The sequence below is a fragment of the Rhinichthys klamathensis genome, unplaced genomic scaffold (genome assembly GCF_029890125.1).
Source record: "Rhinichthys klamathensis goyatoka isolate OS25496 unplaced genomic scaffold, OSU_Roscu_1.1 h1tg000069l_1, whole genome shotgun sequence".
Lineage (NCBI taxonomy): Eukaryota > Metazoa > Chordata > Actinopteri > Cypriniformes > Leuciscidae > Rhinichthys > Rhinichthys klamathensis.
In genome coordinates this window covers 1555322-1569638 of record NW_026606612.1, presented here as the reverse complement: position 1 = coordinate 1569638, position 14317 = coordinate 1555322, and the positions used below count along the sequence as shown (strand labels likewise).

General features: G+C 40.7%; 1 protein-coding gene across 1 annotated transcript; it reads right to left on the bottom strand.

Moving 5' to 3' along the window:
- Positions 1-441: 441 nt before the first annotated feature.
- Positions 442-3544, bottom strand: LOC130084951 (mucin-2-like). The gene is made up of 7 exons (XM_056250499.1): positions 2421-3544; positions 2160-2323; positions 1923-2044; positions 1743-1804; positions 1519-1622; positions 1250-1413; positions 442-1152 (listed from the first exon to the last, which is right to left on the bottom strand). The coding sequence occupies exons 1-7, from the start codon at positions 3488-3490 to the stop codon at positions 1057-1059; spliced, it is 1782 nt and encodes a 593-aa protein (XP_056106474.1). The 5' UTR covers positions 3491-3544; the 3' UTR covers positions 442-1056.
- Between the last annotated feature and the right edge of the window lie 10773 nt (positions 3545-14317).

Genomic DNA, 14317 nt, shown 5'->3' with positions numbered 1-14317 from the left:
CAGTGTACAGCTCATAATGTTTTGATAAAATATGTAGCCAATAAACTGATTTTAACAAAACACTTTGTCTTCAACTGTTTTGTGTATTTAAAGGAAAAGGGCAATGCTAAGAAAGTGAGGTGGCATGTATACATTATATAGAAGAAAAATATTTTCTGCCTTATTTGTATAGATGAAATTCCTGTGATTTCAACAGGCAAACTCGCTTCGGGTTCTTCAGCTCTTCGTGATGCATATGGGCTCGACATGATTCTAATGATCTGGTAAGTAATATTTCATCATCTTAAAGAAACTTTGAAGTGATGGTTTATACCAAAACCAGTATTTTAAAACTGCACAAAACAAGTTTTAACTTTTGTTCAGTATTGTTGGAAAAGTTAAAGCATTCAAAATAAATGTGATGTGTGTATTGTATAAGGTTTTTATTTAGACATAGTATGCATGGTGTTTACACTTGTTAGATCATCAGTAGTCATTTGGTCATAAATGTATCAAGTGGTTGTGATTTAACAGGTGAAATCAGCTGTTTGTGTATTTAGCATTTGTGTGATGCTTTACTGAAATACAAATAATCTTGTCAGATTAGAACAGAAGTAATTTTAATGAAGTGCTACACTTTCATTTTTTTTTTTTGGTGTACATGGCGTATGATTTTTTTTATTTGAGTTACACAAAGATAAAGTGCATAAAAAGTGAATAGGTTTAACATTATCCATATTGTCCCTCAAAATTAAACGTGTAATATCAAATAAATAAGTTGGAAAACAAATATTATTATTGTAGAATGTAAATATTGTAACATTAAATATATATATTTTTAAATTCTGAAAATAAATTACATTCATCACAATTTGAGATCCTGTCTGTCCAGCAATACAGGCACAAGAAAATAATAAATAGTATGTTGTGATAATAAAATCTCTAAGATATATTTATTATAGAAAGATAAATCTGAATTTAAAGTACCATTGTCACAATTTGGATTAGTAATATAAGTAATTCGTGCTAGTAATATTTCCTGATGTATTTCTCTTATTGAAACGAGTCTCTAGTTCTTTATAAAAGGCTGTTTCGAGTGGTGTATTGTACATTGTATGACTGTCTTCTGTGCCAACGTCGTCTTAATGCTGTGCAGCCTCCACAGAGCAAACACTAAAGACAGAGAGAGAGCCTTGTTAAAATAGAATTGACCTTATAGAAACTTTTATAGGTTTCAGGTAAATTATTATTAAACCTTTATGATACTTACACAAAGGAAAATCCAGCACGGTACAAGTATGATGGCAATAGCACACGGGACGATTATGGCTACAATCCATGCTACACTAGTGCTGTTGTTTATGATTGAAGTGCTCAGCACTGTGGGGAAAAAAGTGGTTCTTGTTGCAGCAGGTGTAGTTGTGGTAATAGTCTCTGTAGATGAGAATGTGTAAAATAATTAAAATAAGACAAAAAACACTTCCAGCTCAAAGAATTATGAAAATATTAATATTAACATTTATATGCAGAAGCACATACCCATATTAACCCCAAGAAGTGCATTGAGAAAGGCACTGGGTGTCTTGATGTCACTTTCTGAGAAAACATACTGTACATTAGCCTCAATAGTGGTGGAATTACCCCTGGGGAGAAATTAAAATGTACATTGACATAAGTAAACACTTTAAAAAGATCACAGTGTGCTTCTAATTTTACATCCAATCAAACCAATTTCAAAGCAGATTTCTTAGTCTAAATCTTACGTGAAACTGGTGCCATTGAACAGAAATGGAGAGGCTGTGGGGTCAGTTAGGATCTGGTTCAGCTAAACAGGTCAGCAAGGAAAACAAATTAATTGGTGTGGTAATAGTTAAAGTTGATGGTAGATGTTGCAATCAAAGCTGAATAAAAATAAGCGTATGTTAAATACAAATCAAACTCACCAGTTTATTTATAGGGTCCTGAATTAACTGATATGTGCTATTCCTGAGTTCAAGTTTCTCTGACATGGAAACATTGTTGATTTGAAATCCAAAATTCAGGGCATATGCAGTATTAGAAATTTCTTAAAAAAGAAAAATCATATAATACAAATTAGCTGATACTGTATGCACACATCTTTTTACTGTAATATGGAAATTTGTTTACTGGCGACTGAAGAAAAAAGAAAGAAAACTCACTTGTATAAGTAACATTCACAAAGCTCACAGGGTTACTTAGATCTCGTTTGATTCTGAGACGTGAGTCCAGGAGAGAGTTAGCTAACTTTATTATTTTACCCTCACTTGGTATAGGGCCCAGTGTGATAAATATGAGTCGAATGTAAATAATCACCCTCCCAATCCTGAAAAAGAAGGTAAATAAGAACAATGGTGGGTGAGTAAGAGAATTAATCAAATAGTTACCTTTTACACACAAAAAAATTTGTTCATTGCCCTTACACATTTGGTGTTTGTCCAGGTTTCAGAGATGTCTTGTCTGTCACTGTTAGAGTTGAAGTTGTGATGAATCGGGTTATTGCTGCCTGAGTGACATTTGATGGTATAGTTCCTGATATGGCGGTTTGAGTGATTGGCTTTATTGATGTAACATTGGCAGTTGCTGATGACGTAGACATGGTTTTAGTTGTTATTTGTTTTGTTTCAGGCACAGGTGAGATTGTTGCATCAGTTATAGTGGTTGCTGTGTTAGTCGCGAATGTTGGATGGGTCATTGTGTTTGTGGGAACCAATGTTGCTGTTGTTTTCTCACTAATAGTTGTTCTTGTGTCAGCCATAGTTGAGGTCGTTGAATGAATTGTAGTGTTTGGTTCTGTTGTTGAGACCTTCACCAATTTTGTAGTGGTAGCTGTGGGAGCTATAGTTGTGCTTTTACCTTCATACATAGTTGTTGTTTTTGGATGAGTTGTAGTGGTTGTTTCTTTAGTTGAAAATGTTTTAGGGTTTGTTGTGGTTGTGGAAGCCATTGCGCTTCTGGAAGCTGAGGTTGTTGTTATCTCTCCCATATTAGTTGTTGTGATTTCAGGCATAGTTGAGGTTGCTGTATGAATTGTAGTGGTTGATGCTTTCGTCGATGCTATAGTTTGTGATGTTGGAAGGGTGGTAGTGCGTACAAAATTTGATGTTGTTGCATCAATGGTTGTTGTCATATCAGAAATAGTTGTGATTGCTGAATCAGATGTAGACATTGATGATTCAGTTGAGAAAGAAATAGAGGTGCTTGTGATAGCCAAAGTTGTGTTTGTTTTTGCACCAACAGTTGTTGTGGTGTCAGACATAGTTGTGGTTGCTGTGTCCTTTGTCGAAGTTGGTGCTACAGTTGAAGATGTTTGAGAGGTGTTTGTGGTAGCCAAAGTTGTTGTTGTTGCACCAACAGTTGTTGTGTTGTCAGACATAGTTGTTGTTCCTGCATCAGTTGTTGACGTTTGTGCTACAGATGAGGATTTTGGTTGGTTACCTGTGGTTGCCAAAGTTGTTGTTGTTGCACCAACAGTTGTTGTGGTTTCAGACATAGTTGTGGTTCCTGCATCAGTTGTCGACGTTGGTGCTACAGTTGAGGATGTTGGAGGGTTACTTGTGGATGCCAAAGTTGTTGTTGTTGTTGCACCAACAGTTGTTGTGGTGTCAGACATAGTTGTGGTTCCTACATCAGTTTTCAACATTGGTTCTACAATTGAGGATGTTGCAGGGTTACTTGTGGTATCCAGAGTGGATGTTGTTGCACCAATAGTTTCAGTGGTGTCAGAGATAGTTGTGGTTGCTGCATCAGTTGTCGATGTTGGTGCTGAAGTTGAGGATGTTGGTTGATTACTTGTGGTTGCTAAACTTGTTGTTGTTGCACCAATAGTTGTTGTGGTGTCAGACATAGTTGTGATTGCTGCATCAGTTATTGACGTTGATGCTAAAGTTGAAGATGTTTGAGGGGTGCTTGTGGTATCCAATTTTGTTGTTGTTGCACCAATAGTTGCTGTTTTATCAGACATAGTTGTGGTTCCTGCATTAGTTATCGACGTTGATGCTACAGTCAAAGATGTTTGAGGGGTGCTTGTCGTAGCCAATGTTGTTGTTGTTTCACCAACATTTGTTCTGGTGTCAGACATATTTGTGGTTCCTACATCAGTTTTCAAAGTTGATTCCACAGTTGAGGATGTTGCTTGGTTACTTGTAGTTTCTAAAGTTGTTGTTGTTGCACCAATATCTGTTGTGGTGTCAGACATAGTTGTGGTTCCTGCATCAGTTGTCGACATTGGTGCTACAGTTGAGGATGTTGCAGGGTTACTTGTGGTTGCAAAAGTTGATGTTGCACCAATAGATTTTGCGGTGTCAGACATTGTTTTGGTTGCTGCATCAGTTGTTGTTGTTGCTGTTACAGTTGAGGATATTGGAAGGTTACTTGTTTTTGATGTTGCAGGGTTACTAGTTGTTGATGTTGTTGTAGCAATAGTTGTTGTGGTGTCAGACATAGTTGTAGTTGTTGCATCAGTTTTCAACATTAAAGCTACAGTTGGGAATGTTTGAGGGTTGTTTGTAATAGCCAAAATTGTTGTTGTTGTTGCACCAACAGTAGTTGTTGTGTCAGACATATTTGTTGTTGCTGCATCAGTTGTCAACTTTGGTGCTACAATTGAGGATGTTGGAGGGTTACTTGTGGATGCCAAAGTTGTTGTTATTGTTGCACCAACAGTTGTTGTGGTGTCAGACATATACGTGGTTCCTGCATCAGTTGTCAAAGTTGGTGATAAAGTTGAAGATGTTTGAGGTCTGCTTGTTGTAGCCAATGTTGTTGTTGTTTCACCAACAGTCGTTATGGTGTCAGACATAGTTGTGGTTCTTTTATCAGTTGTCGACGTCGGTTCTACAATTGAGGATGTTGCAGGGTTACTTGTGGATGCCAAAGTTGTTGTTGTTGTTGTTGCACCAATAGTTTTATTGGTGTCAAAGATATTTGTGGTTGCTGCATCAGTTGTCGATGTTGGTGCTGAAGTTGAGGATGTTGGTTGATTACTTGTGGTTGCTAAATTTGTTGTTGTTGCACCAGTAGTTGTTGTGGTGTCAGACATAGTTGTGATTGTTGCATCAGTTATTGACGTTGATGCTAAAGTTGAAGAAGTTTGAGGGGTGCTTGTGGTATCCAATGTTGTTGTTGTTGCACCAACAGTTGCTGTTGTATCAGACATAGTTGTGGTTCCTGCATCAGTTGTCGACATTGATGCTACAGTCAAAGATGTTTGAGGGGTGCTTGTCGTAGCCAATGTTGTTGTTGTTTCACCAACATTTGTTCTGGTGTCAGACATAGTTGTAGTTCCTGCATCAGTTTTCAAAGTTGGTGCCACAGTTGAGGATGTTGCATGGTTACTTGTGGTTTCTAAAGTTGTTGTTGTTGCACCAATAGTTGTTGTGGTATCAGATATAGTTGTGGTTCCATCATCAGTTGTCGATATTGGTGCTACAGTTGAGGATGTTGCAGGATTACTTGTGCTTGCCAAAGTTGATGTTGCGCCAATAGTTTTTGCGGTGTCAGACATTGTTTTGGTTGTTGCATCAGTTTTTGTTGTTGCTGTTCTAGTTGAGGATATTGGAGGGTTACTTGTTGTTGATGTTGCAGGGTTACTAGTTGTTGATGTTGTTGCAGCAAAAGTTGTTGTGGTGTCAGACATAGTTGTAGTTGTTGCATCAGTTTTCAATATTAATGCTACAGTTGAAAATGTTTGAGGGTTGCTTGTGGTAGCCAAAATTGTTGTTGTTGTTGAACCAACAGTTGTTGTTGTGTCAGACATAGTTGTTGTTGCTGCATCAGTTATCGACATTGGTGCTACAATTGAGGATGTTGGAGGGTTACTTGTGGATGCCAAAGTTGTTGATGTTGTTGCACCAACAGTTGTTGTGGTGTCATACATAGTTGCTTTATCAGTTGATGATGTTGGTGCTACAATCAAAGATGTTTGAGGGGTGCGTGTCGTAGCCAATGTTGTTGTTGTTTCACCAACAGTTGTTCTGGTGTCAGACATAGTTGTGGTTCCTGCATCAGTTGTCGACGTTGGTTCTACATTTGAGGATGTTGGAGGGTTACTTGTGGATGCCAAAGTTGTTGTTGTTGTTGTTGCACCAACAGTTGTTGTTGTGTCAGACATAGACGTAGTTCCTGCATCTGTTGTCGATGTTGGTGCTACAGTTGACGATGTTGTAGGGTTACTTGTGGATGCCAAAGTTGTTGTTGTTGTTGCACCAACAGTTGTTGTTGTGTCAGACATAGACGTGGTTACTGCATCAGTTGTCGACGTTGGTGCTACAGTTGAGGATGTTGGAGGGTTACTTGTGGATGCCAAAGTTGTTGTTATTGTTGCACCAACAGTTGTTGTGGTGTCAGACATAGACGTGGTTTCTGCATCAGTTGTTAAAGTTGGTGATAAAGTTGAAGATGTTTGAGGGCTGCTTGTTGTAGCCAATGTTGAAGTTGTTGCACCAACAGTTGTTGTTGTATCAGACATAGTTGTTGTTCCTGCATCAGTTGACGTCGGTGCCATAGTTGAGGATGTCGGAGGGTTACTTGTGGATGCCAAAGTTATTGTTGCACCAACAGTTGTTTTGGTGTCATACATAGTTTTTGTTCCTGCATCAGTTGTCAACGTTGGTGCTACAGTTGAGGATGTTTGAGGGTTACTTGTGGATTCCAAAGTTGTTGTTGTTGTACCGATAGTTTTTGTGGTGTCATACATAGTTGTAGTTGCTGCATCAGTTGATGATGTTGGTGCTACAGTTGAGGTTGTTGGAAGGGTACTTGTGGATGCGAAAGGTTTTGTTACTGTTGCACCAACAGTTGTTTTGGTGTCAGACATAGATGTGGCTCCTGCATCAGTTGTCGACGTTGGTGCTACAGTTGAGGATGTTGGAGGGTTACTTGTGGATGCCAAAGTTGTTGTTGTTGTTTCACCAACAGTTGTTGTGGTGTCAGAAATAGACGTGGTTCCTGCATCAGTTGTCAAATTTGTTGATAAAGTTGAAGATGTTGGAGGGCTGCTTGTTGCAGCCAATGTTGTTGTTGTTGCACCAACAGTTGTTGTTGTGTCAGACATAGTTGTTGTTCCTGCATCAGTTGTCGTTGTTGGTGCTACAGTTGAGGATGTTAGAGGGTTACTTGTGGATTCCAAATTTGTTGTTGTTGTTGTACCCACAGTTGTTGTGGTGTCATACATAGTTGTAGTTGCTGCATCAGTTGATGATTTTGGTGCTACAGTTGAGGATGTTGGAAGGGTACTTGTGGATGCCAAAGTTGTTGTTATTGTTGCACCAACAGTTGTTGTGGTGTCAGACATAGATGTGGTTCCTGCATCAGTTGTCGACGTTGGTGCTACAGTTGAGGATGTTGGAGGGTTACTTGTGGATGCCAAAGTTGTTGTTGTTGTTGCACCAACAGTTTTTTTTGTGTCAGACATAGTTGTTGTTCCTGCATCAGTTGATGATGTTGGTGCTACAGTTGAGGATGTTGGAAGGGTACTTGTGGTTTCTAAAGTTGTTGTTGTTGCACCAACAGTTGCTGTTGTATCAGACTTGGTTGTGGTTCCTGCATCAGTTGTCGACATTGATGCTACAGTCAAATATGTTTGAGGGGTGCTTGTCGTAGCCAATGTTGTTGTTGTTGTTGCACCAACAGTTGTTGTTGTGTCAGACATAGACCTGGTTACTGCATCAGTTGTCGACGTTGGTGCTACAGTTGAGGATGTTGTAGGGTTACTTGTGGATGCCAAAGTTGTTGTTGTTGTTGCACCAACAGTTGTTGTTGTGTCAGACATAGACGTGGTTTCTGCATCAGTTGTCAAAGTTGGTGATAAAGCTGAAGATGTTTGAGGGCTGCTTGTTGTAGCCAATGTTGTTGTTCTTGCACCAACAGTTGTTGTTGTGTCAGACATAGTTGTTGTTCCTGCATCAGTTGTCAACGTTGGTGCTACAGTTGAGGATGTTTGAGGGTTACTTGTGGATTCCAAAGTTGTTGTTGTACCGACAGTTGTTGTGGTGTCATGCATAGTTGTAGTTGCTGCATCAGTTGATGATGTTGGTGCTACAGTTGAGGATATTGGAAGGGTACTTGTGGATGCCAAAGTTGTTGTTGTTTTTGCACCAACAGTTGTTGTTGTGTCCGACACAGTTGTTGTTACATCATCAGTTGTCGACGTTGGTGCTACAGTTGAGGATATTGGAAGGGTATTTGTGGATGCAAAAGGTTTTGTTATTTTTGCACCAACAGTTGTTGTGGTGTCAGAAATAGACGTGGTTTCGGCATCAGTTGTCAAAGTTGGCGATAAAGTTAAAAATGCTTGAGGGCTGCTTGTTGTAGCCAATGTTGTTGTTGTTGCACCAACAGTTGTTGTTGTGTCAGACATAGATGTGGTTCCTGCATCAGTTATCGACGTTGGTGCTACAGTTGAGGATATTGGAGGGTTACTTGTGGATTCCAAAGTTGTTGTTGTTGTTGTTGTTGTACCGACAGTTGTTGTGGTGTCATACATAGTTGTAGTTGCTGCATCAGTTGATAATGTTGGTGCTACAGTTGAGGATGTTGTAGGGTTACTTGTGGGTGCCAAAGTTGTGGTTGTGGTTGTGTCAGACATAGACGTGGTTACTGCATCAGTTGTCGACGTTGGTGCTAATGTTGAGGATGTTGGAGGGTTACTTGTGGATGCCAAAGTTGTTGTTGTTGTTGCACCAACAGTTGTTGTGTCAGACATAGACGTGGTTACTGCATCAGTTGTCGACGTTGGTGCTACAGTTGAGGATTTTGGAGGGTTACTTGTGGATGCCAAATTTGTTGTTGTTGTTGCACCAACAGTTGTTTTTGTGTCAGACATAATTGTTGTTCCTGCATCAGTTGTCGACGTCGGTGCCACAGTTGAGGATGTCGGAGGGTTACTTGTGGATGCCAAAGTTGTTGTTGTTGTTGCACCAACAGTTGTTGTTGTGTCAGACATAGACGTGGTTACTGCATCAGTTGTCGACGTTGGTGCTACAGTTGAGGATTTTGGAGGGTTACTTGTGGATGCCAAATTTGTTGTTGTTGTTGCACCAACAGTTGTTTTTGTGTCAGACATAATTGTTGTTCCTGCATCAGTTGTCGACGTCGGTGCCACAGTTGAGGATGTCGGAGGGTTACTTGTGGATGCCAAAGTTGTTGCTGTTGTTGCACCAACAGTTGTTTTTGTGTCAGACATAATTGTTGTTCCTGCATCAGTTGTCGACGTCGGTGCCACAGTTGAGGATGTCGGAGGGTTACTTGTGGATGCCAAAGTTGTTGTTGTTGTTGCACCAACAGTTGTTGTTGTGTCAGACATAGACCTGGTTACTGCATCAGTTGTCGACGTTGGTACTACAGTTGAGGATGTTGGAGGGTTACCAGTGGATGCCAAAATTGTTGTTGTTGTTGTTGCACCAACAGTTGTTGTGGTGTCATACATAGTTGTAGTTGTTGCATCAGTTGAGGATGTTGGTGCTACAGTTGAGTATGTTGGAAGGGTACTTGTGGATGTGAAAGGTTTTGTTATTGTTGCACCAACAGTTGTTTTGGTGTCATACATAGTTGTAGTTGCTGCTTCAGTTGATGATGTTGGTGCTACAGTTGAGGATGTTGGAAGGGTACTTTTGGATGCTAAAGTTGTGGTTAATGTTGCACCAACAGTTGTTATGTTGTCAGACATAGATGTGGTTCCTGCATCAGTTTTCGACGTTGGTGCTACAATTGAGGATGTTGTAGGGTTACTCGTTGATGCCAAAGTTGTTGTTATTGTTGCACCAACAGTTGTTTTCGTGTCAGACATAGACGTGGTTCCTGCATCAGTTATCAAAGTTGGTGATAAAGTCGAAGATGTTTGAGGGCTGCTTGTTTTAGCCAATGTTGTTGTTGTTTCACCAACAGTCGTTGTGGTGTCAGACATAGTTGTTGTTCCTGCATCAGTTGTCAACGTTGGTGCTACAGTTGAGGATGTTTGAGGGTTACTTGTGGATTCCAAAGTTGTTGTTGTACCGACAGTTGTTGTGGTGTCATGCATAGTTGTAGTTGCTGCATCAGTTGATGATGTTGGTGCTACAGTTGAGGATATTGGAAGGGTACTTGTGGATGCCAAAGTTGTTGTTGTTTTTGCACCAACAGTTGTTGTTGTGTCCGACACAGTTGTTACATCATCAGTTGTCGACGTTGGTGCTACAGTTGAGGATATTGGAAGGGTACTTGTGGATGGAAAAGGTTTTGTTATTGTTGCACCAACAGTTGTTGTGGTGTCCGAAATAGACGTGGTTTCGGCATCAGTTGTCAAAGTTGGCGATAAAGTTAAAAATGCTTGAGGGCTGCTTGTTGTAGCCAATGTTGTTGTTGTTGCACCAACAGTTGTTGTTGTGTCAGACATAGATGTGGTTCCTGCATCAGTTATCGACGTTGGTGCTACAGTTGAGGATGTTGTAGGGTTACTTGTGGATTCCAAAGTTGTTGTTGTTGCACCGTCAGTTATTGTGATGTCATAAATAGTTGTAGTTGCTGCATCAGTTGATGATGTTAGTGCTACAGTTGAGGATGTTGTAGGGTTACTTGTGGGTGCCAAAGTTGTTGTTGTTGTTGCACCAACAGTTGTTGTTGTGTCAGACATAGATGTGGTTCCTGCATCAGTTGTCGACGTTGGTACTACAGGTGAGAATGTTGAAGGGTTACTTGTGGATTCCAAAGTTGTTGTTGTTGTTGCACCAACAGTTGTTGTGGTGTCATACATAGTTGTAGTTGTTGCATCAGTTGATGATGTTGGTGATACAGTTGAGGATGTTGGAAGGGTACTTGTGGATGCGAAAGGTTTTGTCATTGTTGCACCAACAGTTGTTTTGGTGTCATACATAGTTGTAGTTGCTGCTTCAGTTGATGATGTTGGTGCTACAGTTGAGGATGTTGGAACGGTACTTTTGGATGCCAAAGTTGTGGTTAATGTTGCACCAACAGTTGTTATGTTGTCAGACATAGATGTGGTTCCTGCATCAGTTTTCGACGTTGGTGCTACAATTGAGGATGATGTAGGGTTACTTGTGGATGCCAAAGTTGTTGTTGTTCTTGTTGCACCAACAGTTGTTGTTGTGTCAGACATAGACGTGGTTACTGCATCAGTTGTCGACGTTGGTGCTACAGTTGAGGATGTTGTAGGGTTACTTGTGGATTCCAAAGTTGTTGTTGTTGTTGCACCAACAGTTGTTGTGGTGTCATACATAGTTGTAGTTGTTGCATCAGTTGATGATGTTGGTGATACAGTTGAGGATGTTGGAAGGGTACTTGTGGATGCGAAAGGTTTTGTTATTGTTGCACCAACAGTTGTTTTGGTGTCATACATGGTTGTAGTTGCTGCTTCAGTTGATGATGTTGGTGCTACAGTTGAGGATGTTGGAAGGGTACTTTTGGATGCCAAAGTTGTGGTTAATGTTGCACCAACAGTTGTTATGTTGTCAGACATAGATGTGGTTCCTGCATCAGTTTTCGATGTTGGTGCTACAATTGAGGATGTTGTAGGGTTACTTTTGGATGCCAAAGTTGTTGTTGTTCTTGTTGCACCAACAGTTGTTGTTGTGTCAGACATAGACGTGGTTACTGCATCAGTTGTCATCGTTCGTGCTACAGTTGAGGATGTTGGAAGGGTACTTGTGGATGCCAAAGTTGTGGTTAATGTTGCAAGAACATTTGTTATGGTGTCAGACATGGATGTTGTTCCTGCATCAGTTTTCGACGTTGGTGCTACAATTGAGGATGTTGTAGGGTTACTCGTTGATGCCAAAGTTGTTGTTGTTGTTGTTGTTGTTGTTGTTGCACCAACAGTTGTTGTGGTGTCAGACATAGACGTGGTTCCTGCATCAGTTATCAAAGTTGGTGATAAAGTCGAAGATGTTTGAGGGCTGCTTGTTTTAGCCAATGTTGTTGTTGTTTCACCAACAGTCGTTGTGGTGTCAGACATAGTTGTTGTTCCTGCATCAGTTGTCAACGTTGGTGCTACAGTTGAGGATGTTTGAGGGTTACTTGTGGATTCCAAAGTTGTTGTTGTCGTTGTTGTTGTTGCACCGTCAGTTATTGTGATGTCATAAATAGTTGTAGTTGCTGCATCAGTTGATGATGTTAGTGCTACAGTTGAGGATGTTGTAGGGTTACTTGTGGGTGCCAAAGTTGTTGTTGTTGTTGTTGCACCAACAGTTGTTGTTGTGTCAGACATAGACGTGGTTCCTGCATCAGTTATCGACGTTGGTGCTACAATTGAGGATGTTGTAGGGTTACTTGTGGATTCCAAAGTTGTTGTTGTTGTTGCACCAACAGTTGTTGTGTCAGACATAGATGTGGTTACTGCATCAGTTGTCGACGTTGGTGCTACAGTTGAGGATGTTGAAAGGGGACTTTTGGATGCCAAAATTGTGGTTAATGTTGCACCAACAGTTGTTATGTTGTCAGACATAGATGTGGTTTCTGCATCAGTTTTCGACGTTGGTGCTACAGTTGAGGATGTTGTAGGGTTACTTGTGGATGCCAAAGTTGTTGTTGTTGTTCTTGTTGCACCAACAGTTGTTGTTGTGTCAGAAATAGGCGTGGTTCCTGCATCAGTTGTCGACGTTGGTGCTACAGTTGAGGATGTTGTAGGGTTACTTGTGGATGCCAAAGTTGTTGTTGTTGTTGCACCAACAGTTGTTGTGGTGTCATATATAGTTGTAGTTGTTGCATCAGTTGATGATGATGGTGCATCAGTTGTCGACGTTGGTGCTACAGTTGAGGATGTTGGAGGGTTACTTGTGGATGCCAAAGTTGTTGTTGTTGCACCAACAGTTGTTGCTGTGTCAGACAAAGATATGGTTTCTGCATCAGTTTTCGACGTTGGTGCTACAGTTGAGGATGTTGTAGGGTTACTTGTGGATGCCAAAGTTGTTGTTGTTGCACCAACAGTTGTTGCTGTGTCAGATATAGTTGTTGTTCCTGCATCAGTTGTCGACCTTGGTGCTACAGTTGAGGATGTTGTAGGGTTACTTGTGAATGCCAAAGTTTTTGTTGTTGTTGTGTCAGACATAGATGTGGTTACTGCATCGGTTGTCAACGTTGGTGCTTCAGTTGAGGATGTTGGAGGGTTACTTGTGGATGCCAAAGTTGTTGTTGTTGTTGCACCAACAGTTGTTGTTGTGTCAGAAATAGACGTGGTTCCTGAATCAGTTGTCGACGTTGGTGCTTCAGTTGAGGATGTTGGAGGGTTACTTGTGGATGCCAAAGTTGTTGTTGTTGTTGTTGCACCAACAGTTGTTTTTGTGTCAGACATAGTTATTGTTCCTGCATCAGTTGTCGACGTCGGTGCCACAGTTGAGGATGTCAGAGGGTTACTTGTGGATGCCAAAGTTGTTGTAGTTGTTGCACCAACAGTTGTTGTGGTTTCATACATAGTTGTAGTTGTTGCATCAGTTGATGATGATGGTGCATCAGTTGATGATGATGGTGCTACAGTTGAGAATGTTGGAAGGGTACTTGTGGATGCCAAAGTTTTTGTTATTGTTGCACCAACACTTGTTGTTGTGTCAGAAATAGACGTGGTTACTGCATCAGGTGTCGACGTTGGTGCTACAGTTGAGGATGTTGGAGGGTTACTTGTGGATTCCAAAGTTGTTGTTGTTGTTGCACCAACAGTTGTTGTAGTGTCAGACAAAGATGTGGTTTCTGCATCGGTTTTCGACGTTGGTGCAACAGTTGAGGATGTTGTAGGGTTACTGGTGGATGCCAAAGTTGTTGTTGTTGTTGTTGTTGTTGTTGCACTAACAGTTGTTGTTGTGTCAGACATAGTTGTTGTTCCTACATCAGTTGTCGACGTTGGTACTACAGTTGAGGATTTTGGAGGGTTACTTGTGGAGGCCAAAGTTGTTGTTGTTGTTGCACCAACAGTTGTTTTTGTGTCAGACATAGTTATTGTTCCTGCATCAGTTGTCGACGTCGGTGCCACAGTTGAGGATGTCAGAGGGTTACTTGTGGATGCCAAAGTTGTTGTAGTTGTTGCACCAACAGTTGTTGTTGTGTCAGACAAAGATATGGTTTCTGCATCAGTTTTCGACGTTGGTGCTACAGTTGAGGATGTTGTAGGGTTACTTGTGGATGCCAAAGTTGTTGTTGTTGCACCAACAGTTGTTGCTGTGTCAGATATAGTTGTTGTTCCTGCATCAGTTGTCGACCTTGGTGCTACAGTTGAGGATGTTGTAGGGTTACTTGTGAATGCCAAAGTTTTTGTTGTTGTTGTGTCAGACATAGATGTGGTTACTGCATCAGTTGTCAACGTTGGTGCTTCAGTTGAGGATGTTGGAGGGTTACTTGT

What these genes read in the sequence shown, in the direction of transcription:
- LOC130084951 (XM_056250499.1), bottom strand. Translation starts at nt 3,490, where the DNA reads ATGTCTGAAACCACAACAACTGTTGGTGCAACAACAACAACTTTGGCA. An exon ending in TTCAATGGCACCAGTTTCAC is followed by an intron (nt 1,623 to 1,742) that starts GTAAGATTTAGA and finishes ATTTCTCCCCAG; the next exon opens with GGGTAATTCCACCACTATTG. An exon ending in ACTTCTTGGGGTTAATATGG is followed by an intron (nt 1,414 to 1,518) that starts GTATGTGCTTCT and finishes TCTCATCTACAG; the next exon opens with AGACTATTACCACAACTACA.